This window comes from Scyliorhinus torazame, chromosome 2 (assembly GCF_047496885.1).
Source record: "Scyliorhinus torazame isolate Kashiwa2021f chromosome 2, sScyTor2.1, whole genome shotgun sequence".
Classification (NCBI taxonomy): domain Eukaryota; kingdom Metazoa; phylum Chordata; class Chondrichthyes; order Carcharhiniformes; family Scyliorhinidae; genus Scyliorhinus; species Scyliorhinus torazame.
In genome coordinates this window covers 353320541-353346773 of record NC_092708.1, presented here as the reverse complement: position 1 = coordinate 353346773, position 26233 = coordinate 353320541, and the positions used below count along the sequence as shown (strand labels likewise).

Below are 26233 nucleotides of genomic sequence, written 5' to 3'. Positions count from 1 at the left end.
ATGGGCGGCACGGTAGCACAGTGGTTAGCACTGTTGCTTCACAACACCAGGGACCCGGGTTCATTTCCCAGCTTGGATCACTGTCTGTGCGGAGTCTGCACGTTCTACCCGTGTCTGTGTGGGTTTCCTCCGGATGCTCCGGTTTCCTCCCCATGTCCCGAAAAACATGCTTGTTAGGTGAATTGGCCATTCTGAATTCTCCCTCTGTGCACCCGAACAGGCGGCAGATGTGGCGACTGGGGGATTTTCACAGTGATTTCATTGCAGTGTGAATGTAAGCCTACATGTGACACTAATAAAGATTATTATTATTTTGTCAGTGTAAATATATAAAAAAATGGATGCTCTATGATTTCATACATAATTTAAAAATGCCACATTTGGAAGGTCTTGCTCCTTTTTTACCTCTCCAAATTAGCCTGGACAATGCTGATTCCACAGATACATCGGGGGGAAGATCTATCTACTTGTGAACACAGGACCCGATAAGAGTCTGCATGTAAGATGGGAAGCAGAGAACTCCATGCCAGCCATGGCTCAGTGGCGATACCTCACTCCATTCTCACACCTCACTCCGGAGACTTGAGCACATAATCTAGGTTGGCACTTCAGTGAAGTATGGAGAGCGCTGCACTGCCAGGGATGTCGCCTTTCAGATGAGATGTTCAACTGAGATGCCACCTGCCCTCTCAGGCGAATATGAAAAAAAAATCTCATGCCAATATTTAAAGATTAGCAAGGGTGTTCTCCCATTGCAGGTAAACATTTATACTTCACCAAACATCACAAAGAGATTTGCTGCTTATTTCTCATATTACTGTTTGTGGGATCTTGTTTAGCACAAATTATTTGGCTTACTTACTTATAAAAATGTTCAAATGTACTTCACTGCTATGATGCGCCCTGGGGCATCTTGAGGACATGAAAGATGCTATACAAATGCAAGCTCGTTTCCTCTACTCAGAAGACGACTTGCATTTATTTAGCACCTTTCACAACCAGTGGACGATACAAGGCTCTTTTTACTCACAACGAAGTATTTTGAACTGAAGTCACTGTTGTAACGTAGGAAACATGACAGCCAATTTTCATACAGAAAACCGCTACAAACAGCAATGATCAGACACATCTGTTTTTGAGATGTTGATGGAGGGAGATATTGGCTAGGACGCCAGGAATAATTCCCTTTTCCTTCAAAATAATGCCATCCACCTGACCAGGCAAATAGGATCTCAGTTTAACATCTCATCCAGAAAACAAAATCCCCAACAAGGCAGTACTCCCTGAGTGCTGTCGTGTCGGCCTTGTTTTCTCGCTCAGGCCCTGGAGTAGGACATGAACCTGGAACATTGTGACTCAGAGGCAACAGTGCTACCAAATGAGCCACACTCCATGTGCACGATAGGCATGTCAGACAGTGATAAGGTGTTGAGGGAGATACCACAGGGAGGTCAATGCTTGGATCTCTGTTGTTTCTTAAATAAATGACCTGGATGCAGGACATAATGTGCTTTGTAAATGTGCATTCATAATCCAAATAGGCAGAGCACTGAAATGGGGAAAGGCAGTTAATAATTTGCTTCAGATTGATGTATATTAGGCAATGTAACACACAAAATGTAATACTTGATGAACAAAAAAACAGCAACATAGACATAAAACATATCCAGAAATAGTAAAATATGACTTGAAAAATAGATAATGTAGTAAAAATAGACCAGTCACTAAGATTAGATGAAGAATCAATTAAAAACGATGATGGCCCCCATGGATTTGTAAGACGTTTCTGCAGAGGGAGAGATAGTCGGGGACCTAGCACTGCCGATTCTGTTATTTTGGGCTGCGAACATTGAAAAGGTACGGGGGGTGAGTTAAGGATCCGGACTCCATATGGGTGCAGATGGGGGTCGAGCTCTTGTACATGGGCTTGTTTGAGGGCCTTGGCCAAGGCTCCACTTCTGTTTCCCCAGTAACATTTATTTCAAGTCCGGTAATGGTGGCCACTCTGAGGATTTGGAGGCAGTTCAGGCAACATTTTAAACTGGTCTCCATGTTGATGTTAGCCCCAATCTGCAGAAATCATCTCTTTGTGCCAGCCAGTGGGGGAGAGAGGGGCCGGAGAGGTTTGAGGCTCTGTTTGTAGAGGGGGATTTTGCTGGTTTTGAGATGTGGGATAAGTTCCAACTCCCGAAGAATAATGGGTGCATTTCTCCGTTTGAGAGACTAAGTTCTGACGCCGGGACTGAATCATGAATGTTCTACGTAGACGAAAGCGGTGCCAATCCCGGAGCGATTCAGGTCCTGTTAATGGGCTAGCACCGCCGCCATGTAGAACTCGCGTAATTCCAATGCATGCTGACCCTCTTCCCAGTCAAGATGATGGCACTGCAGCATGGCCATCCAGTTGTTGGACTGGCTGCGGCCAGAGGATATCTAGGGGAGTGGCCTGGGGGAGGGGGGCGTCCATACGACCCATGGCGCTAAATTCCCAGTGCATAGCCACTTGGCTGCCTTGTACAAGCGGTAATAGCGGTCCACCCACTAGCCTCCCCCCCGCTACTCCTCCCTGCCCTGGCAGAAGCCCCCTGGCCAGCGGCACAATTGTCAGCACACTATAGCGATGTTAGAAACGGTTTGTAACCCCTCCCGCGTCCTCAGCAGACACGGTGTCGGTTTCTTGATTTTAAATACCACAAGTGAACCTCCCTGTCAGTAATTTCTCCTGGCAGAGGCGGAGCATCGCGGAAGGCCCGGAAAATGCTGGGCCCGGCCCGTTAATGATATGCCAATGGCCTTTACTGGGCAATTTGCTTGCCTATGCCAGCATGCAGCATAGAACGCATTCACGCCGCTGTCAAGGGACTGGAGTATGGCATTCTTTTTGGTGCCTGTTTTGTTACCTGTGTGGTAGGTTAACTCAATCCTTGGTTAATGATGAGGTCTTCTGAATGTCGATGAAGAAGACTCGAACTTGTCCAGTAGTAACAAAAGGTTTATTGAGTAACTATAACAATAATTGCATGAGTTCTTTACTTTAACTTTGATACTAGTGATAAGGTTAACAAGATCTAACTACAGTAACTATACGCAACTCCGCTAGCCATCTGAACTAATCTGATACTGCCCTGGTCACAGTGCATCCAAGAGAGAGGGAGAGGCACAATGTGGTTGCTTTTTATACCCCTGTTGGTCCGGCCCTCTAGCGATCATGTGGTGCTACTGATTACACATTAACCCCTTATGTACATGCACATACAGAGATCACTACAGTGCCCGGTACCAATCTCTATTTTCGGCTGACGGCAAATTCCATGCCCGATCTATTCCACGATTCTGCCATCGCTGAATGGAGAATTCTGCTCAACATAGAGGTTAGAGGTATTTTTAGGTCCACGACTTTTTGCGCAAGGCGATTCCTTCTTGTCCCCTGGCACCCGTCCTCTCTTTTAAATAGGGTACTTTCGATGACCGAGTTGGGATATTTATGGGTGGATCTTGTTCATGGAGCAGGCTCTGTTGCATGAGGCAAGAAAGGAGTTGGGAGGTGGAGTTGGACCCAGTTTATGATGGCGGGGCTTATGGAGTGAGGCTTTCACAGGTCAACTCCACCTCCTCACGCACAAGGGTCAGTTTGATTCAGTTCAAGATGGTACTTAGAGCACATCTGACTGGGACACGGATGAGTGGGTCTTTGCCAGGGGTGGAGGACCGGTGTGAGCTATGTTCTTGAGGGCCAGAGAACCATAAGCACATGTTCTGGTCATGGCCTAAATTTGTAAGTTTCTGGGTCTCCTTCTGCAACACTATGTCAAGGATTTTTGGGGTTGAGCTGGTGGCCGTGTTCTGGGTCTCGGACACCCCAGAGCTGCAGACAGGGGTGAAGGTGGATGCCCTCGCCTCGCTGATAGCCCGGAGGAGAGTTTTGCTTGGATGAAGGAATACGGTTCAGCCCAGTGCCTTGTCCTGGTTGAGCGACCTTATGGAGCTTTTGTACTTCAAGAAGATCAAGTACATCATGAGGGGGTTGGTAGAAGAGTTCTACTCTAGGTGGCAGCCATTCATTTTCTATTTCAAGAAGCTAGTCATAGTCAGGTGTTGGGGGGGGGGGGGGGGGGGGATGCTGTTTAAGTTCTGCTTTTGTGTTGGGGGGTTGGTGAGGTTGGTAGGGGGTGGTGAGGTTGGTAGGGTGGGTAAGTTTGGAGTTGTATTGGTTATGTGTTATTGTGTTCTAATGAAAATTTTTCTTAATAAAAATATTGTCAAAACATGATGTTTGAATAAATAGCCAAAATAGGGGAGAGTCACAAATGATCCTAATCTAGTAATTTATATTATTTATTGCTTTTCAGATGTAGTTGGGGTTAAATTGTCTGCTGTATTTATCTCGATAAGAAAATTAACCACACTTCAAGAGTAATCCACTGCCTGTGAAGCATTTTGGGTAGTTCTGTAGGTGGGCATGAAAGGAGCTTTATAAATTATTTTGTGTGTAAACGAAAACATTGCAGCAACAGCCATCTGCAGTAATATTACTTCTGACAAGGTAAAAACAATTGATGCAAGCCAAATCCTATTGACTGTTTTTAATTTGCTGATTACTGTACAACTTCCTTTACAAAACAGGTTGAAAAACCTTCACACATTTTTACTTTTTGGACTATAAATAGATACTTTATAATGTGAATATATGGGTGTCATATGTTTTGTTGTGCTTGGTATGATGTTTGGTGAAATGTAGGCTTCCTTCGAGCTGGAATTGAACCAGCGACCTAAGGATGTCAATTTTAATCATCTACAGTCCTCCGCTCTACCAGCTGAGCTATCGAAGGAGAAGTCTATAATGTGAATATATAAACGTCAATTAAACAGTTGCTTCCTTGTTGCTTCACAAATTCTTGAGTTTTCAGAATACTAAAATCTATTTATAATTTTATAATCTACATTCAGATCACTCTTAATCAACTGGCCCTATGACCATCCTGTCAGCAGGTTATGGCAGATGTATTAAGAAGCTTACTACTCTGTCCCTGTAACAGGTAGAATCTGTCACACAGGATCAGACTTTCAAAATTTATTGTATAGTACAACCCATCGAAATCAGATGCTGGTGCTGAACAATTCCATGGAGGAAGTCTGGCACCAATTCACATACACATCGAGTGAACTCAGGATAGTTTGAGCAGCTCCATTAATCTAGCCGTAGAGCTTTCCTATATAAAACACTGGTGACTGAATTTTCAGGCCGCACGGAGGTCAGAAATAGAGGCAGATTGGGCGTGAAAATTCTGGCACCAGCCAAATGCTGATTTCTCGACTCCGTTCCTGGCGCTGGCATTTTAGGGGGAGATGGGCTCAGTGCCCTGGGATTTTCCAGTCAGTCTCTAGTTTCCCGATGCAACACGGGCCATTTAACTGTCTGGCATTGGGTCCCCAGCAGCTGGTCAGTTTTCCAGCAGTCCAGGCAAGCCTACAGCCTTCTCCGTTTGCCTGGATGTAGACCATCAGGTTGAGAGATTCAGCCAGGCCACCCCAGGGTGGTCTGGCTGCCTTTTTTATGATATAAAAAAACTATGTTGGAGGATGCCTCAGTGTTGAACCGCCCTCTCAGTTACCTTCTTCTGCTCTCAAGCTGGAAAGCTCCTGATTTGTCCTCCAGCTTTGAGACCCGGAACACCATCTTTAATTGGACAGGGAGCCCTGTTTCCATGACAATGAAGGGAGTGCCTCAGTCAAAATCCTAAAGGGTGGCGGCTTTCACTTCGGTGTGGGTTTGGAACACATAAACAGTCCAGATACTCGATTCCCACCTCCAAAGCGAATGTTCAGCCCTATGTCTCAGAGTATCGGAGGTAGAAGATAAAATCACTAAATTAACAATTATACTGTCACAACATGCAATATTTAAATTATGTAACATCTCTCCTTTAAAAACAAAGAATACACCATCCCAAGATCATTACGTAATGATGACAGTTAAAGCATGGCAAAGTGTTGTTGCAGTTGCTTGATTAATTGCTGAGTGTCAACATGTTCTGGAAATGCAGCTGCTGATTTCTGCGCAGCTATATAACTGCTCTGAAGGTCTCCAACCTGCAAGAGACAAACAGATGTAGCCGTAATGTAGATCATCCATCAAGGTACCACACGTTGTAAATGTTCAATAGTGGGTACCAGCAAATATTCTAGTCTTACTTTACTTTCTAAATAATTTGTCAAGGGTTAACTCTGTTAACTCTGCATTTTTAGATCATCAATAACCAACATTTAGTGTCTGTCATGCAGTCTCCTCATGAAAGAATTTTCACCATGTATTACTAATAACATTGGATTAAAAGGATATAGGTACAAGTGAAATAAGAACAGAAGACAGGCAATAAAATTAAAACAAAACTATTTAAAATCCAAAAGCTGTTACTTGACTTTCTGGTTTAGAATAAAAGAACATAACAAAACTCCAAAAATCCCATTTGACCATCTTTGGAGACTACAAGTTTTATTCTTCCAATGTTCTCCATGCCTAAAGTGTTGACTCATGCTTAGGTATACTTATTACAGCCTGTTGGCTCTGTGGTAAAATGGACAACAGCCTGGATTTTAGGCCCGATATATAGTTGGACACTTTAAATTAAGAATTGGGCATTTTTAAATCACAGCCACAGTCTGCCTAAAGGCAGGCCTGATGGGAATTTGAACAGCTAGGTTCGAGTACACTGAGCAGAGACAAACAGTGGGACAAGTCTGGGCTGTGACATCTGGAGATAAATCGGTCCCATTCAAATGGATCGATTGTTGTGGATTGTGCAGAAGAAGCTACACTTTCTGGCACCCAGATTTCCCTCCGTTACCATATATGGAGTAAGGTTATGTGCAGACAATATATCTGGAACCCAGGGATGGGTCCCTGGTGCCCTGCAGAGTTGCAATTGGCGACCCCTGCCCTGAGACCTCATTGGCTGAGGACCAGAGAATTTTCTGGAAAGGCACAAAGAGGGGTATCAGAATCAACCACCAGGATCCTCCTCAGCGAAGACTCGGTGCAGAGGCAACAGAGAAGATTCAACGGCGGACCAGAGGATGGAAGGAAGCAGCGTGTGAGATCCACCTTTGCTAACGGAGGCCCTGAGACAACCAAGACTCAAAATTGGACTCGCAGCACAAATGAGTTCATCAGAACAGGTAGTATATTATTGTAGTTGGGTTAATTGAAAGGGAATAACTGCTTTTACTGTGTTTGAATTATAAACTTGTATGTGTCCTTTGTTCATCTCGCAAATAAGGGCAGCTGGGTAAACCGTCTGAATAATAAACCAATTGAAGTGTCTCAAGTTTTACAGACAACAGCCACTTTCCCAAAGGTGTCACAGAGAAATGTAAACATGAATTGGCATCATGGTTGAGCCCAACCCAAACGTCATCTAAATGTCTACACGCAGAAGCTGTTCGCATGGGGGGGATTTGATTCCTTCATAATTTGGGGGTCTTGTGGCCAATGGCTGTGCCCCTACAAGGCCCTGGTTGAGATCAGTGAGTTAGGTATTTTACAAATGTACACTCCTGATGGCAAGACTGTCAGCTGAGAACAAAATATTGTAAAACTGGTATTTAAGTCTCTAGATCAAGTTTTAAAAATATTGATTACCTTATCTGAAAGGGCGGCAAAGTTATAATGTGGTTCATACATATGAGGAGCCAGTGCCGCAGCCGTCTGCAGAAATCCCCGGGCCTGAAATCATGAACCGAAAATTAGATACATGGAATGAAGTAATAGTCTATTTCTAAATTATTGTCTCCTACGTACATGATATTATAACTCTGGCTGCTCACCTGTTCATGGTGGCCTTTGCGCATCTCCAGGACGGCTAAATTGTTATAAGCTTCTGCATGACCATTGTTGTTGGCTAGAGCCAGTTTAAAGCACTGGTGGGCCAAATTCATATCTCCTATTCCCTAAAAACAAGCAATATGATGTCCAGTCACAAATAACACACAAAGAAAGACCAATGCATACCTTATTTATCTTCCAAACCAATCTGGAACTCCAGATCACTAAATACTTCATTAGTGGTTTAAGAAAATGTATAGGAATTTATTATTGCTTGTAGTGTAAATCCAACATAGACATGTTGGGCCAAATAAGGGCAGCACGGTGGCATAGTGGTTAGCACTGCTGCCTCACGGCGCCGAGGTCCCAGGTTCGATCCTGGCTCTGGCTTTTGCCCCCACAGACCAATGATGTGCAGGGTAGGTGGATTGGCCACACTAAAATTGTCCCTTAATTGGAAAAAATGAATTGGTACTCTAAATTTATATTTAAAAAAAATGTTGGGCCAAATAGCTTGCTTTGCTATAAATACCCTCTCGTACTACAATAGAATTAATTAAATAAATCCGGAATAAAAATCTAGCATCGGTAATGATGATCATGAAATTATTGGATTGCGGTAAAAACCCAACTAGTTCATTGATGATCTTTTAGGGAAGGAAATCTGCCGTCCTTACTTGGTTTGGCCTATGTGACTCCAGACCGACAACAATGTGGTTGGCTAAAACTGCCCTCTGAACTGGCATTACAAGCCACTCAGCTATACTAAGGAGGCAGCTCACCACCACTATTTCAAGAGCAATAAACGTTGGCCTTCTGAGTGACATCATGTTCGGTGAAATTCCCAAAAATAGACACAAATTTCAATCCAATGTTGAACATCTCTGCCCCGAAGTTCTGGATGGTTGGAGGCCTCTGATGGCCTGGCAGCTCTCCAAGAAGGGACTTCCTATCAGAGGGGCAGAAACGTTGCCTCCAGTCTACATTAACAGTCAACCAGCTGTCAATTAGTTATGGGCCAATTGGTGTTCCCGTTGGCGGACTCGCCCTGATTTTTTAGCTGGTGGGCATAATTTAGCCCAGTCTTTCAAGCCAAATGCAGGGGCTCTGTTCAAGTATCTCCTGCCTTCCCTGATGCTAATGATTTTGTTTTGGCTCTGATCTTCAGGACTTTATGCTCCATTTGTTTGAAAGGTACATTATTACATGTTGATCCTCAGTATTAGATTGTATTATTTTGTCCTGAAGAAAACAGGGTGACAATTACATAGGAACATAAGAACTAGGAGCAGGAGTAGGCCATCTGGTCCTTCGAGCCTGCTCCGCCATTTAATGAGATCATGGCTGATCTTTTGTGGACTCAGCTCCACTTTCCGGCCCAAACACCATAATCCTCAATCCCTTTATTCTGAAAAAAAACTATCTATCTTTATCTTGAAAACATTTAATGAAGGAGCCTCAACTGCTTCACTGGGTAGGGAATTTCATAAATTCACAACTCTTTTGGTGAAGAAGTTCCTCCTAAGCTCAGTCCTAAATCTACTTCCCCTTATTTTGAGGCTATGCCCCCTAGTTCAGCTTTCACCTGCCAGTGGAAACAACCTGCCCGCATCTATCTTATCTATTCCCTTCATAATTTTATATGTTTCTATAAGATCCCCCACATCTTTCTAAATTCCGAGTACAGTCCTAGTCTACTCAACCTCTCCTTGTAATCCAACCCACTCAACTCTCAGGTTAACTTAGTGAATCTCCTCTGCACACCTTCCAGCGCCAATACATCCTTTCACAGGTAAGGAGACCAAAGCTGAACACAATACTCCAGGTGTGGCCTCACTAACATCTTATAGAGTTGCAGCATAACCTCCCCAGTCTTAAATTCCATCCCTCTAGCAATGAACGACAAAACTCCATTCGCCTTCTTAATCACCTCTTGCACCTGTAAACCAACTTTTTGCAACTCATGCAAAGAACAAAGAAATGTACAGCACAGAAACAGGCCCTTCGGCCCTCCAAGCCCGTGCCAACCATGCTGCCCGACATTTAATGAAGGAGCCTCAACTGCTTCACTGGGTAGGGAATTTCATAAATTCACAACTCTTTTGGTGAAGAAGTTCCTCCTAAGCTCAGTCCTAAATCTACTTCCCCTTATTTTGAGGCTATGCCCCCTAGTTCAGCTTTCACCTGCCAGTGGAAACAACCTGCCCGCATCTATCTTATCTATTCCCTTCATAATTTTATATGTTTCTATAAGATCCCCCGCATCTTTCTAAATTCCGAGTACAGTCCCAGTCTACTCAACCTCTCCTTGTAATCCAACCCACTCAACTCTCAGGTTAACTTAGTGAATCTCCTCTGCACACCTTCCAGCGCCAATACATCCTTTCACAGGTAAGGAGACCAAAGCTGAACACAATACTCCAGGTGTGGCCTCACTAACATCTTATAGAGTTGCAGCATAACCTCCCCAGTCTTAAATTCCATCCCTCTAGCAATGAACGACAAAACTCCATTCGCCTTCTTAATCACCTCTTGCACCTGTAAACCAACTTTTTGCAACTCATGCAAAGAACAAAGAAATGTACAGCACAGAAACAGGCCCTTCGGCCCTCCAAGCCCGTGCCAACCATGCTGCCCGACTAAACTACAATCTTCTACACTTCCTGGGTCCGTATCCCTCTATTCCCATCCTATTCATGTATTTGTCAAGATGCCCCTTAAATGTCACTATCGTCCCTGCTTCCACCACCTCCTCCGGTAGCGAGTTCCAGGCACCCACTACCCTCTGCGTAAAAAACTTGCCTCGTACATCTACTCTAAGCCTTGCCCCTCTCACCTTAAACCTATGCCCCCTAGTAATTGACCCCTCTACCCTAGGGAAAAGCCTCTGACTATCCACTCTGTCTATGCCCCTCATAATTTTGTAGACCTCTATCAGGTCTCCCCTCAACCTCCTTCGTTCCAGTGAGAACAAACCGAGTTTATTCAACTGCTCCTCATAGCTAATGCCCTCCATACCAGGCAACATTCTGGTAAATCTCTTCTGCACCCTCTCTAAAGCCTCCACATCCTTCTGGTAGTGTGGCGACCAGAATTGAACACTATACTCCAAGTGTGGCCTAACTAAGGTTCTAAGATATGCACTAAGACATTTGTTGGAAATGTGAGTGGAGATGTAACTTGTGCAGTGGCTGAGTGCATGTGTGTGGAATATAAAGTGAGGAAAGAATCCTGAAGGAATTGCTGGTTACACAAGTGTGATAACACGTGAACAATACAAAGGATGAGAAAGAAAGGTGCTGTACAATGCCGTTCAAGGCCCCAAAACTCCTTTCAGGTGAATCAATAACTTGCGCCTCCTTCAATTTGGTCGACCATATTTGCTGCTCCCAATGTGGTCTCCTCTACATTGGAGAGGTTAAACGTGGACTGGGTGACCGCTTTGCGGAACATCTTCACTCAGTCTGCAAGCATGACCGCAACCTTCCTGTTGCTTGCCATTTCAACTCAGCGTTGTGCTCTCATGCCCACATACCCATCCTTGGCCTACAGCAATACTCCACTAAAGTCCAACACAAACTGGAGGAGCAACACCTCACCTTCCAGTGAGGCACATTACAACCCTCTGGGCGCAACATAGAGTTCAATAACTTAGACGGTGGCCTTTCTCCTCAATCTTGACCTTTTTAAAAATATCACAAATATCTTTTGCCCCAATGCAAATATCACCCCCTCCCCCACCAGGCCAGCTGTCACTTGCTCTTGAGTTTTGCTTTCACTGAGCACTGACCTTTATTCACCCATTAACGTCAAGATATCTTACCTTTATGCAACTACTAGTGTCTTGTCCTGTCATTAACGCTTTCTCTGCCTTGTGACCAATACATTTTTGTTGCAATCTCTCCTAGCTCCCACCAATCACTGGCCTTCTACTGTTTCAGATGCTCCACCCCCCCCAGTATATAATCCAACACATTCTCGCTCTCTTTAGCTCTGAAGAAGGGTCATACAGACTCGATGTGTTAACTCTATTTTTCCTCTCCACGGATACTGATGGACGTGCTGAATTTTTCCATCATTTTCTGTTTTTGTTTCAAACTCCAACATATGCAGTATTTTGCTTTTATATTCAGTTATACAATGCCCTTTAACTGTATGCTGAAGGTTAAAATGTAGCAGAGAGAAATAGGAGACAGGCTAAAAAGAGTGTCGGCAAATGTTGTGAAGAGGGGTGAACAGATGAGTGTGCTCACTTGCTGTACTTGTGAAACTCTCCCTCACTGGATCTACACCCTAAGGCAGGCATTGTCAAACTCGGGGGTGCGACCCGCGGGTGTGTCGCGGGCGGGTGTCGGGAGGGTCGAGGAGCCGTCCGTCGCGGCGCTCCAGATTGCGCAAATCTGCGCGCAACAGCCGCAGCAGCCGGCTGTTAATAACGCCGGCTGCAAGCGGCCTTCAAAACGGCCGCAAACATGTACAAAAAATGCGGCTGCACTGCACAAGCGTGCCTGATCATCGACGCGCATGCGCAAAACTATGCGCATGTGCGCCGATGATCGCAGCTTTTTGTTTTCCAAGTTCGGGGGGGGGTTTATTCATTGTATTCATTTATTTTATTCATTTTTTTTTTACAAGCTCGGTATTTACAGGAAAAAAATTCAGTACTTTGGACAGATGGAGACTCCATACATTCCGACACCGGAAGGCTTCACCTTCATCCAACAGATTCCATTGGAGGAGCGTGTACGAGGGCCAAAGGGACCCAAAATCATTTCCTCCATTTTTTGTCAGCAGCAAACAAGGTAAGAGAAAATGGTGGGTCGCGCAGGTTGGCCGGTTGGTAAAAAAGGGTTCCCGGAAAAAAAGTTAGAAGAACACTGCCCTAAGGATTATGTTGATGAGGCCTGACCCTCTCAGCCACCTCTGTCCAGGTCTGCTATGGTGGGTCTGGGGATGTTTCTTCTGATGTTTAGACACAATCTGTCTCTCCTTTCCCTCCCAGACCTCTTACACCACTTTTTCCAGGTAGACATCTGACAGTCACAGGTTGGCTATTCAACTCATTTCAGAAATTCTGTGTCGAGCAGCAGTAACTGCGGCTGGTTTAGCACAGGTCTAAAGAGCTGGCTTCTAAAGCAGGCCAAGGCAGGCCAGCAGCATGGTTCAATTCCTGTACCAGCCTCCCCGAACAGGAGTCGGAATGTGGTGACTAGGGGCTTTTCACAGTAACTTCATTTGAAGCCTACTTGTGACAATAAGCGATTTTAATTTCATTCCATTTAGCATGTGACAGCAAGGAATGCAACCCCACTTTAAGAGGTGCATTGATGATTTAAATGGGCCTTGGGCAGCATCCTGCAAATTTCACCACAAAAACTAGCCCACTGTCCCATTTCCTATGCAATTAGGAAGGCAGTTACTCCAAGAAATTATATCAAAATGATGCCCAGGAGTTAGAATCATCCAGGCTTAATGCCAGCAAAGTCAAGGGACTGCAGATCTCTTCCCCATGTCACTTCCCCCAACCAATGCTGACTGGGATTTTAAATAGTGGATATAACAATTACTACAACATATTATGAAAATTGATAACCAACTTAAATGACATCTTGACAAAATCAATTGACCTGTAGGTCAATATTATCATTAGTGCATTTCAGCAGTATGCAATCAATCTATTTAAAAAAAAAGGCTATGATGCGTTATGATGCAAAATGATTCAGAAAATCTTCAAGAACATGGCTGTATTACACTTTCAGTAACGACCTTGGTAACAAATATTTAAATGCTGCTGTAAATACGTTATCAAGCAGTCTTCTGAATATGATTTATGTGTAGGATAAAAACCAAAAAGGATATTGTTAATCTGAAACAGAACAAACTATTACTATTCATTATTTGTCAAATTGCCAATTAAAATATTTTAATTATCTATCACCATCATATTTTATAAACAAACAAACATTCTTTCACTATTTTGATCTCATTTTCATGAGCCCATTTGTTTATCAATTCAGCTTGAGTGAAGCATGAAGAGCAGCATGTTCTGGCTAGGCAGTGTGAGCGGTTTCCGTGTTCTATGTAACTGGAAAGCAAGAAATGACAATAATTTCTGTAATGAAGTCATTACGTACCACTGCCACATGGCCAAGATTGTACCAAACATCAGCCACTTCCTCATCATTCACAGCCAGTGAGAGTGCTCTTTGAAATGAACTCAGAGTCATGTCATACTGTTGTGCATAAAAGCAGCAGAGCCCTAGGTTGTTGAAGAGCTGACAATTATAGACACCCATTTGGAGAAGTCGTCTGAAGAGAACAGAATTGTTTTCAATGTATTTAAAAAGAAAATCTTTGAACTCTCTCCACACCAAATAAAAACTGTAACAAGCCCAACATTTTAGATATTGATACTCATAGTTATTCATTACATTGTAATTTCATTATTTATTCTGTATGGTTGTGTTTTATTCATTCAAGAGAAGAATTTATGACAACATGCCATATATCTAAATAGTCTGTAATTCCTATTTTTTTGCATTTCCACTTTAACATCTGCCTGGAGAGAGCCAGCACTTCCATTTGGTCAGCCTGCTTGTGGCATGGCACTAGGAAGTGTACAAAAGAGCTCAAGGCAAAGTTATTTCCCTCATCCTGTGAGCAAACATCTGTTGGCATCATCAGGGGCCTAATCTGCCATTTTATCTTGAAGCTCGAGTGGGTGAGCAGCGGCAGATTCCCAGCCAGATTTAATATGCAAATCCGAGAGGCCCAGCGAGGCAGGTTTAATAAAAAGAAATTCTGTCCTTAGATGTGTCAGACAGGACAGGAGTTAATCAGCATGTTAAATCAGGCATGGCCATTAAACTCTGCTGAACCTCCCTGCTACAGTTCCCAGATAACCATGGCGCTTACTTTGCAGTGTCCCCCTCCCCCTGGACAATTAAAGTCAATCCAGTGTAACATCAAAGGGATGAAGGGGGCAGGTTCTACAAGGGGTCAATGATCTGTTCTGTCAGATTACTGTTCAGGTGAAGTCATGTTTCTGATCTCAGCAATACCATCATTTGTACTCTAGTATTTTCTTTCCAAATTATGATAACTTTTGCATAGATGGTGGGTTCTGAGATTAGGCCACAGGTTCCACCAAAGCTAAGCTTGAATCCAAAGTAATCATCACTCATTAATCCAGGCCAATGCAATCAGAAGCAGGTATCACTAAAGCAAACACTGTTGGAAATCGGATCAATCTCCCCAACCTAACTCTAGCTGTTTTATTAAAGTTGTTTGTTGGTCACAATCTGTAGCCAAGGTAGGTTTTATACATCTTCTGATCTCACCTATAGAATCGTAGTGCAATTTCTGGCTGGTCTGTATAAAAATGATTACTCCCTATGCTTGCAATGGCTTCTACATTAGTATTATCTTGTTTTAAAACGTCCTTGTAATATTCAGTGGCTGAAACAATGTTGTTCATTTCCTGTTGAATTCAAGAATAACAGGTCAAAATTAAGACAAAGTGTCAATGCAGTATGTTTTGGAAAGATTTCTAAATTCTTAACACAGAATAAACAAGTTATGTGCAGTACGTACATCATATATACGAGCTATTCCTGTTAGCAGTGTAACTTCCCCAGGGAAACGATCCAGTCCTTGCTTGAAAAGGCCTAAAGCTGTCAATGGCTGGTCTAAACGAATATAAACCTGTTCAAATGAATTGAGAACTATTTAAGCAGTTACAAGAATTTCTATGCAACTTCTTTTGTACATTAATCTTTTTAGAATTGATCTAATAACTACTTTTAATAACACATGAGACTAAAATGTGCTGTCACTAGCGGGAAAACGGCACTTGTAGTTATTTATTCATAAATGGTTTAAAAAACACTTCAGGCGTGGGATAAGATATATAGATTAAAGTGAACATTGAAAGGTCATTGTCCGAGTTGCATCATTCCATTATTAATTTTTCAAAATGGCATATCAATGTCCGTGTCACCACCAACATGCATTGAATGTCATGCTGTTGTTGTATTTGCACCATAGACACAAACTAAACTCTCAGCAGATATTTAGATGTAGTAATTAGTAACACAATTACCCTTGAATGATGTATAAGTGTTAATGGTTGCTGATCAATCTTTCTGGCATTGATTAACAGTGGAGTCTAAATCCTTCAGGTTTTGAATTTTTCCAGAGATTGTAAATGCCTCATCTTAAAAGTGATTTTTCTTAAGTCTTTTTTTCTCCCTCTCTCAATCCAATATTTCTTTCACTCTCTTTATTTGCCTTTCTGTACATAATTTCGCTTTAAATTCACTTTCTTTAACTCATCCACCTTCTCACTGCTTCAATCGTTAAATGTGACAGGTTAAGGAGACAGACTCCCTGTTGGTTACCCTGTTCATTCACCTCCGAGATGTCTTGTTTGCCTCACTGTGTCAATGTCAGCTTGCACTTTCAGCAAATTTGTGGAAAATTAACTTTGAACTGAAGGGTGCAGCAGCAAAATTAACTAACAGCCGACGATGTTAAATGCCCTGTTACAGCACAGGCCCAGGCACATATATCATTCAGCTGCTTACCTTTGCCAGGTAAAGAACTGTGTCAACCATTTCCTGTTGTTTGAATGCAGATTTAAACTGCTTTTCTGCTTCACGATACAAACCCAATCTTTTAGGAACAGAGAATCAGACAATATAGTTTAAAAATTGTAGAATGCATTAAAAGTATCCCTTCATTTTTCATGCTTTGCATTACTCTTTCCTGTATTCAAAATGACAATACTTTGTAGAAATGTTCATGTAATGATGGATGCACCGTAGCAATTAAATGATTCCCCCATTACATAATTAATATACAAAATAGTGAACACAGCAATCACATAGATTTATATCTGTGTTTAACTAGAGAAGACTAAGTCAATTTACCTGTAGTAACATTTTCCAATTTGTACCTTCCACCACCAGTCTTTAAACTGGGAATGTTCAGTAGCTAGGGCTGCCAAATCTAAAGCCTGTTAGAAAAAAAACAATCATTCAATTCTTATTGAAAATCTTTACTGAGCTAATAATTGGAAAATAGTTTAAAAAAATAAGCAAACACGGATTGATCCCCCATACTGCTGTGCACAGTGAGTTTTCCAAACATAAATTTAGAGTACCCAATTCCAATTAAGGGTCAATTTAGCGTGGCCAATCCACCTAACCTGCACATCTTTGGGTTGTGGGCGCGAAACCAACGCAAACACAGGGAGAATGCGCAAACTTCACACGGACAGTGATCCAGGGCCAGGATCGAACCTGGGACCTCGACGCTGTGAGGCAGTAGTGCTAACCACTGCGTCGCCGTGCTGCCCTACTGTGTACAGTGAGTAACAGCTCATGGTAATCTTCAGTTGAAACAGGGTTAAAGAATAGGGGTAACTGAAGCAGTGTATCAAGTAGTAAGGTAGTTCCTCACTTTAAAGGGCAGCACGATAGCATAGTGGGGGCAGCACGATAGCATAGTGGTCAGCACAGCTGCTTCACAGCTCCAGGGTCCCAGGTTCGATTCCCGACTGGGTCACTGTCTGTGCGGAGTCTGCCCGTTCTCTCAGTGGCTGCGCGGGTTTCCTCCGGGTGCTCCGGTTTCCTCCCCAAGTCCAAAGATGTGCTGGTTAGGTGGATTGGCCATGCTAAATTGCCCTTAGTGTCCAAAAAGGTTAAGTGGGGGTTCCTGGTTTACGGTGATAGGGTAGATACGTGGGCTTGAGTGGGGTGCTCTTTGTAAGGGCCGGTGCAGACTCGATGGGCCGAGTAGCCTCCTTCTGCACTGTAAATTCTATGATGATGTTTGATCTAATATTATTGAACTATATTATTTAAAATCTTACATCCGTACACACTTCCGGTCAACTTTCCATGATAAATGGAAAATGCTGCAGATTATCAGTAGTGGAAAGATGTAATTACAACATGAAATATTTACACTGGCAGTTTCCCATTATAAATGTGGATTTTAAAGAATGAATATTCTAATTACAAAAAAACCCAACTTAAAACAAGGAATACGAAAATACTATAAAGTGATGCTGATGGGTATAATTAAGAGAGGAATATTCTGAGTACTTCAAGGAATCAATTGGGAGGCTTTACTTGTATCACCTGAAGGAACATTTCCTTCGCTCTGTTAAACCAAAGCATCATTTATGGAGTGTGGGCGATGAATAATATTCTCCAGTGATCAAAGCATATTAGGACAAATTGTGCATAGTGTTTTAAAAGAGCTAACTGACCTTTTTAATTGTTCTTAAATCACTGCCAGCACAAAAATGAGAAGTTATAATAGCTCAGTGTTAGTTATTGTGGAACACAGAATGAGTAAGACTGTTTGCGGAATATATTATGTTGTCATCAATAAGGATAAGGTTCTGGGGAAACTGAAAAGATCTGAGTGTGGATAAATCACCTGGACCGGACGGACTACACCCCAGGATTCTAAAGGAGATAGCAGAGGAGTCTGTGGAGGCGGAAGATGGGAAATTATAGGCCAGTTAGCCTGACTTTGGTCATTGGTAAGATCTTAGAGTCTATTATTAAAGATGAGATTGCGGAGTACTTGGAAGTGCATGATAAAATAGGACTGAGTCAGCACGGCTTCGTCAAGAGGAGGTCATGTCTGACAAATAGAGTTCTTTGAGGAGGTAACAAGGAAGTTAGACAAAAAAGAACTAGTGGACGTGATCTATTTAGATTTCCAGAAGGCCTTTGACAAGGTGCTGCAAAGGAGGCTGTTAAATAAGTTACGAGCCCATGGTGTTAAGAGTAAGATCCTGGTATGGATAGAGGATTGTCTGACTGGCAGAAGGAAGGGGTCTTTTTCAGGATGGCAACCGTGACTAGTGGTGTATCTTATGGGTCGGTGCTGGGACCACAACTTTTCACAACATACATTAATGATCTGGAAGAAGGAACTGAGGGCAATATTGCTAAGTTTGCAGATGATACAAAGATATGCAGAGGGACAGATAGTATTGAGGAAGCAGGGGGGCCTCAGAAGGATTTGGGCAGGCTAGGAGAGTCGACAATGAAATGGCAGATGGAATACAATGTGGAAAAGTGTGAGGTTATGCCCTTTGTAAGGAACAATGGAGGCATTGACTATTTTCTAAATGGAAAATGCTTAGGAAATCAGAAGTACAAAGGGACTTAGGAATCCTTGTTCAAGATTCTCTTAAGGTTAACGTGCAGGTTCAGTCGGCAGTTAGGAAGGCAAATGCATTTTGGGTACACTGAGGGAGAATTCAGAATGTCCAATTCACTGAACAAGCACGTCATTCGGGACTTGTGGGAGGAAACGGGAACATCCGGAGGAAACCCACGTAGACACGGGGAGAAAGTACAGACTCCGCACAGACAGTGACCCAAGCTGCGTCCCTGCCGCTGTTAAGCAACAGTGCGAACCACTGTGCTACCGTGCATTCTATATAGTAGGCTTGTAATCCAATGAATATAGAAAAGTAAGAAGTGATCTAATTGAAATGTTTGAAGATGATTAAAGGATTCATCAGGATAAATGGATAATTTTCCTCTGGTAGGAGTGTTCAGAACAAGAACCATCAGCTTAAAATTTGAGCTAGGTTGTTCAAGGGTGATGTTGGAAAGTGCTCCTTCAAAGAAAGGGTAGTGGAAATAGGGAAATCTCCCCCTCCAAAAAGCTGGTGAATTTAGGTCAATTGTAAATTTTAAAACAGACTGAAGATTTTTATTTAATAAGTGTTATTAAAAGGTTATGGAATCATGGCGGCTAGATGCAGTTGTGCTACAGATCAGCCATAATGTAACTGAATGGCAGAACAGGCTGGAGGGGCTGAATGGTCTACTCCTGTTCCTATATCAACTGCCGGTGAGTTATTCAAATCCAACTTACGGAAATAAATTCCTTCTCATCATCTTCCATGTGCTTATTTCCAGAACCTGCTTTTATCAGATTGTGATGCCAAGAGTTTAACAAGTGACAAATGTAATAATGTTGCATACTTCAGATTTTGTATGATGGAACAATCGTCATATAATGCATATTATTCCATGTTTCCATATTATAATACTCTCTAGCTTGCAGTATTATATTTTATATGTTCATTTGCATTTTTAAAACATTTGTTCTTAAGATGTGAGCATTGCAGGCAAGACCAGCGTTAATTACCCATTCCTAATTGCCCTTGAACAGATGGTGTTGAGCCACCTTCTTGAACCACCACTGCTGTCTATGTGGTGAAGGTCCACCCACAGTGCTTTCCGCTGTAGTAGTTTGATACAACTGAGTGGCTTGTTAGAATGTGTCAGAGTAAGAGTCAATCACGTTGCTGTGGATCTGGAGCCAGTCCAGGTAAGAATGGCATTTTTCCTCTCCTGAAGGACATTAACAAATGCCATACATTAAGAAAGGACAAACAATAATCTGGTCGTTCCATGAACATTTAGAATTTCTTTAGGATCTTCTATAAATGTTCTACCTTAAAGTGGCTCTGATAGACTCGAGTACTTGATTTTTATGGGAACCTAGTAGATTTTGTAAATTTGCACTATCACACATGTCGAAAATTGTAGAGGTGCAAATACACTAGGCTGGAATTCCTAATAAGCATTCCCATCACCAAAGCTCTGTGCTGAGAGTGATAATTAAGGAAAATCTGTCTGTTCATGAGAATCAAAAGGCATTATTGTACATCTGATCTTCAGCATACTTATGTTCATCTTTATCAGTTATATGCCCCGGTTTACTCTATGCTATTGAAATAAACCCATAACTGAAACTGCAATTCTATGGTAGGCATTTACTTACAGTTTTGACATCATTTTCATGATGGAAAATATATTCAAACAGTGCCTGAAAAATACACATAATTGCACAATATTTTAATATTTTTCAAATCCAACATTTGCACACTCTAATCTAAAAAAAAATGAAGACCGCTTCTCTTGCTTGCACAGAATGAGGGTAAGGATGGAGAAATCTGGCAGGCATCCTTTTTTGCTGGGTCCCCACTTTTTAAGCAAAGTGAATTTTTATTCAGGTTTCTAATCAAACTCATTCGTATAACACAAAACAAATCCAACACAATTAGGCAACTTTTTAGAACTTATCCCAACTAGGAATAATTGGATTTTGACTAACTGAAAATGACTCTTAAAAAACTATACAGGACCATTTAGTTTCACTGGTATGCAGCTGTCAGTTTCTTCATAAAATAAAGGTATTATTGTCCTTGCACCCAAAAGTTTAATTTTAAAAGCCTATTGAAAGGACTGCAAATAGACAAATTTGCCATGGTGAAATAATTCAATTTGAGGAAGTGGCTAGTTTGTTGACAAGAGTTTTCGTCCGACGCAATGCTTTTTAAACCAGTGCAGAAGCAGCAGATATTCCCCAATCTTCTGTGTTGGTTTGATGGATTGAGGGTGAATTGCAAAGGGAATACTAGTGAACCCTAGCAGAAACTTCAGGCCTATGCATGTATAATTTGGCACAAACCTTAGCTAAATTTGGTTTCCCAGCATATTTGGTTAAATTTAATCTGGATAAGTTAATAAATGGTCCATCAGGACTCGTAAGCATGGAGGCCTAAAGAAAGAGAGAAAAACATTAAATTACAATTCCAACAGAATTTGTTTACAAAATTGATGACTATGAAAAATAAATGAAATTTTAAAACTAAGCTTTGACAAATTTTACCGTCCCCAGCCTAACAAATCTCCCAGATGCGCACGTTACTGGTCGGGCAGTGTAGGCAGTTCTTGGGGTCTTGATAGCCTGCTCCATAGTGCCAGGTCTGCCAGATTGGGTGCCTGGTCTAACAAACCCAGTGATGGGTCTTCCTGATTGAGACATGGGTCTATGAAAAGAGATTAAAAAATTTGAACAGAGACACAATGAAAATGGTTACAAAGGAAATTAACTCTTGATTCATGGACAACTGAATATGTTGACAATTGTTTTTAAAATAGAACTTCAAAACTGCTACTTGTGAGAGGAAGCTTAGCTTCAATCCTTAAAGCTGAGGTGAATTACTTGACAATTAAAGCAAAACAATATTGGGGTTAGATGTATTAGTTCATTAGTTAATTCTACACATCCTCTTTTAAAATATTTTAGTGCACCTCCCTCATTTCATCATTCAATGTCATATCTACCGGATCCATCTCCTGTTAAAATACAGAAGCAAAATATTTCATATATTTGCCATCTCTCCATCATTACCTGTGTGTTCATCCCTCGATACTCCTATTCCCATTCCTAAAAAATATTTTATGTTCCTCAATAATTTCATTTCATAGTTTTACTTTATCTTCCCAATTGTTTTTGACTTCTCCTAATCTCTTCACATTCTCCCTTATCATACACTTGTGTTCTTTCTACATACTTAATGTTTGCCTCTTTCCTAACCCTTATTGTTGTCCCTTATGTTTTATTTATCTATGGAATCTCACTAGTGCTTAGTTTGTACTTTCCATTTAGCAGAATTTCTTTTGCACTCTGTCAAACACTGTTTTAAGTGTTTCCCATTATTGTTCTACAAAATGTTTGTCAATATTCTTGTCCATCTTATTTTCCCAAAGTTCTATTCTCAGCCCCTCATAATCAGCGTATCTCTAATCTCTAAGGCCTGGTTTTCATCATACTATATCCTTCTCGCTCATCATCTTAAAGCATATTTATATTCTGGTCATTGCTCATGATCATAGAAAACTGAACAGCCACTTTTGGAACTCGCGGTTAGGCATGTCTTGGGGCCAATATTCTTCCTACTTGGTTTCAGGTAACTCTCCAAGCTAATCATCTAAAGCATTGGTGGTTGGACAAACAGCAGGAACCATAACTTCTTTCTAATAATGCTGCATTGTTAGATGGTTAAACTCCATTTACTGAGCAAATTTGGATATCTTTAGGTTTTGGCAATACCTAATTATAACAAAATGCTATGGACAGTGTTATAACCTGCCTACTTACCATTGGCTGGGGACTAATGACTATCCCACAATCCTGTGGGAGTATGAGCTTCCCCAATGAGGGGGGCGGAGAAACCATTAGTAAACTCCTAGTATAAATAAAGCTGGCCTGTTCAGGAACCAGCAGGAAGGAGTATGTAGCAAGGGTAGTTACTGCTACTGTTATGTATATATGTTATTGTAAATAAATGTTATTACTTTGTATCCTTAAAACTCGTGCTGGATTCTTCGTGGCCCTCACAAAACTGGCGACGAAGGTTAAAGTGAATAGCTGTCTACACTGCTGAAGCCACCTCCCTGGATTTTTGTTGGATACAGGTTGGAAGTTGTTTTCTATTATACCATGCCTCTGTACGGACGTTTGGATGTTTTTGATGCTGCGCTGGAAAGCTGGAACCAGTACACACAACGGATGCGTTACTATTTCCGGGCAAACAATATCACCGAAAATGAACGGCAGGTGGTCATATTGCTCACCGCCTGCGGCCCGCATACGTTTGGGGTGATTAGGAGCCTTACGTACCCAGCTGCGCCGGACACCAAAACGTTTGATGAACTTGTGAATATAGTGGGGCAACATTTTAACCCAACCCCGTCCACGATAGTCCAGCGTTACCGGTTTAATACCGCTGAGAGGACCCCTGGAGAATCCCTTGCCGATTTTCTATCCAGGCTACGCAGGATTGCGGAGTACTGTGACTATGGTGAGACCTTGTCAGAAATGTTACGCGACCGTTTGGTTTGCGGTATTAACAATGCGGCCACCCAGAGAAAGTTGTTAGCGGAGCCAACATTAACTTTTCAACAGGCCATTCAAATAGTATTGTCCCGAGAGAGCGCAGAACGAGGAGCACAGGAGCTACAGGGAATGGAAGTGCATGCCTTGGGGCGCAACCCCTTCCGTCCGAAAACGTCCCCCCGCACTCCTGTGGTACCTTGGGCGAGGCAACGTCCGGACCGACACCAGTGGCCGTCGAACGTTCCTCCCTGAAGGGAGCCTTCTCCAGAGCCAATGGATGAGGAGCCATGTCCGTGTCAGACTTGTAGGCGCCGACCCCGTCGCGGACGGCGGTCCTGGGGGCGCGCCGTCGTTCCGACCGAAACTGGGACCAGCCCAGGGGCTGTACCTTCCATGTGGATGAACCTGCGGCGACTGCTCCTGAGGACGTGGAGACGGAGGACGACTGCTTGCAGCTGCATTGTGTGGCAGCTCCCCGTGTGGCCCCCATTAAGGTGACGGTACGGGTCAATGGCCACCAGCTTGAGATGGAGTTGGATACTGGCGCAGCGGTCTCCGTGATCGCCCAGAGGACATTCGACCGCATCAAGCAGGGTATACAGACCCTTACATTTACCGACTCGCAGGCCAGGGTGGCCACCTACACGGGGGAACCACTGGACATTGCAGGAACTACAATGACCCCTGTTGTTTATGGACGCCAGGAGGGGCGTTTCCCACTTATCGTGGTGCGCGGCCATGGGCCCAGCCTGTTGGGTCGGGACTGGTTGCGCCATTTGCGGTTGCAATGGCAGCACATCCTCCAAACAGTTTCTGAAGGGTTGACTGAGGTGCTAGGACGATACCCAGATGTATTCCAGCCTGGTTTGGGGAAAATAAAAGGGGCCGTAGCCCGTATCCAAGTCGAACCAGGAGCCACGCCGCGCTATTTCCGGGTGCGCCCAGTGCCTTACGCCTTGCTCGAGAAGGTAGAAGGGGAGCTCACTCGTTTGGAGAGTTGGGGTATTATCAGGCCCGTCCGTTTTGCTGACTGGGCAGCACCAATTGTACCTGTAATGAAGCCAGATGCCACAGTTCGCTTGTGTGGCGACTATAAACTTACAGTGAATACGGTTTCCCGACTCGACCGATATCCAATGCCTCGCATAGGGGATCTCTACACGAAACTTGCAGGTGGACTCTCGTTCACAAAATTAGATATGAGTAACGCCTACCTGCAGTTGGAGCTGGACCCTGCCTCCTGACCATATGTAACGATTAATACCGGGGCCTGTATGAATATACACGGTTGCCCTTTGGAGTATCCTCTGCCTGCGCAATTTTTCAACGTGTTATGGAGGGCATTTTGAGAGGTTTACCATGTGTGGCTGTCTACCTAGATGACGTTTTGATTACAGGGACGTCGGAGCAGGAACATTTGGATAATCTGGAGGCTGTCCTTAGACGCCTTTCGGAGGCTGGAGTCCGTTTACGTCGCACAACGTGCGTATTTCAGGCAAAGGAAGTAGTCTACCTAGGTTATCAGGTGGACCGCGAAGGTTTGCACCCCGTCGCAGAGAAGGTGCGTGCAATTCAACATGCCCCCGCCCCGACTGACACTTCGCATCTTTGTTCTTTTCTCGGTCTCGTAAACTATTACGGGAAGTTCCTCCCCAATCTGGCAACTACGCTGGCCCCTTTGCACCTTCTGCTAAAGAAAAATCACACCTGGGTTTGGGGTCAGCCGCAAGAAACCGCTTTCCGGCGGGTAAAGCAACAATTGTCGTCGTCTGGGTTACTAACCCACTATGATCCTGGAAAGCCTTTGCTCGTCACATGTGATGCATCCCCGTATGGTATTGGGGCCGTCCTGTCCCACAAGATGGAGAACGGGGCAGAGCGACCGATAGCTTTCGCCTCCCGCACATTGACTGCAGCGGAGAAAACGTACGCGCAGATCGAGAAGGAGGGCCTGGCAGTGGTTTTTGCGGTGAAACGCTTCCACCAGTACATGTATGGCCGCCATTTCACTATCGTGACTGATCATAAGCCTCTGCTGGGACTTTTCAGAGGATAAGCCAATATCGCCCATTGCTTCTGCACGGATCCAGTGCTGGGCTTTGTTGCTTGCTGCATACAAGTATTCCCTGGAGCACAAACCAAGTACGCAGATAGCAAATGCCGACGCACTGAGCCGATTGCCTTTATCGACCGGCCCCATGTCGACCCCCACGTCCGGTGAGGTGGTTGAAACCCTAAAATGTATGGACACCTTGCCTGTCACGGCATCACAGATCCGTGAGTGGACCCAGACGGGGCCAGTCCTGTCAAAGGTTCGGCACATAGTCCTGTATGGTGGGCAGCATAGACAGCTCCCAGGCGAGTTGCAGGCATTTTCCTCCAAGCTGTCAGAATTCAGCGTGGAAGACGGCATCCTCTTGTGGGGGACGCGTGTGATTGTCCCGGAAAAAGGCCAGGAGCTGATACGAACAGACTTGCACAATGGGCATCCAGGCGTGACCAAAATGAAAATGTTGGCCCGGAGTTATGTCTGGTGGCCAGGCCTCGACACCGACATTGAGAAGGTGGCCCAAAACTGCTCCATTTGCCAGGAGCATCAGAAGCTTCCGCCGGCCGCGCCCCTACATCACTGGGAATGGCCAGGGTGGCCTTGGGCACGCTTGCATGCAGATTTCGCAGGCC

General features: G+C 43.4%; 1 protein-coding gene and 1 non-coding gene across 3 annotated transcripts in view; both read right to left on the bottom strand.

Annotated features, from left to right (window-relative positions):
* Positions 1-4548: 4548 nt before the first annotated feature.
* Positions 4549-26233, bottom strand: part of ttc8 (tetratricopeptide repeat domain 8) — an 89407-nt gene continuing 67722 nt past the window's right edge. For both annotated transcript variants that reach the window (XM_072491556.1, XM_072491566.1), the window contains 11 exons: positions 21539-21698; positions 21338-21427; positions 20648-20692; positions 16753-16838; positions 16408-16495; positions 15416-15526; positions 15163-15302; positions 13957-14131; positions 7825-7947; positions 7640-7723; positions 4549-6090 (listed from right to left, as the gene is read on the bottom strand). In XM_072491556.1, the coding sequence (XP_072347657.1) occupies positions 5974-6090; positions 7640-7723; positions 7825-7947; positions 13957-14131; positions 15163-15302; positions 15416-15526; positions 16408-16495; positions 16753-16838; positions 20648-20692; positions 21338-21427; positions 21539-21698 (1219 nt within the window). In that variant the 3' untranslated portion in view covers positions 4549-5973. The remainder of the gene's footprint in view (positions 6091-7639; positions 7724-7824; positions 7948-13956; positions 14132-15162; positions 15303-15415; positions 15527-16407; positions 16496-16752; positions 16839-20647; positions 20693-21337; positions 21428-21538; positions 21699-26233) is intronic.
* trnay-gua (transfer RNA tyrosine (anticodon GUA)) lies at positions 4742-4829 on the bottom strand. The gene is given in 2 exon segments: positions 4742-4777; positions 4793-4829. It is a non-coding gene; the product is annotated as a tRNA-Tyr (tRNA).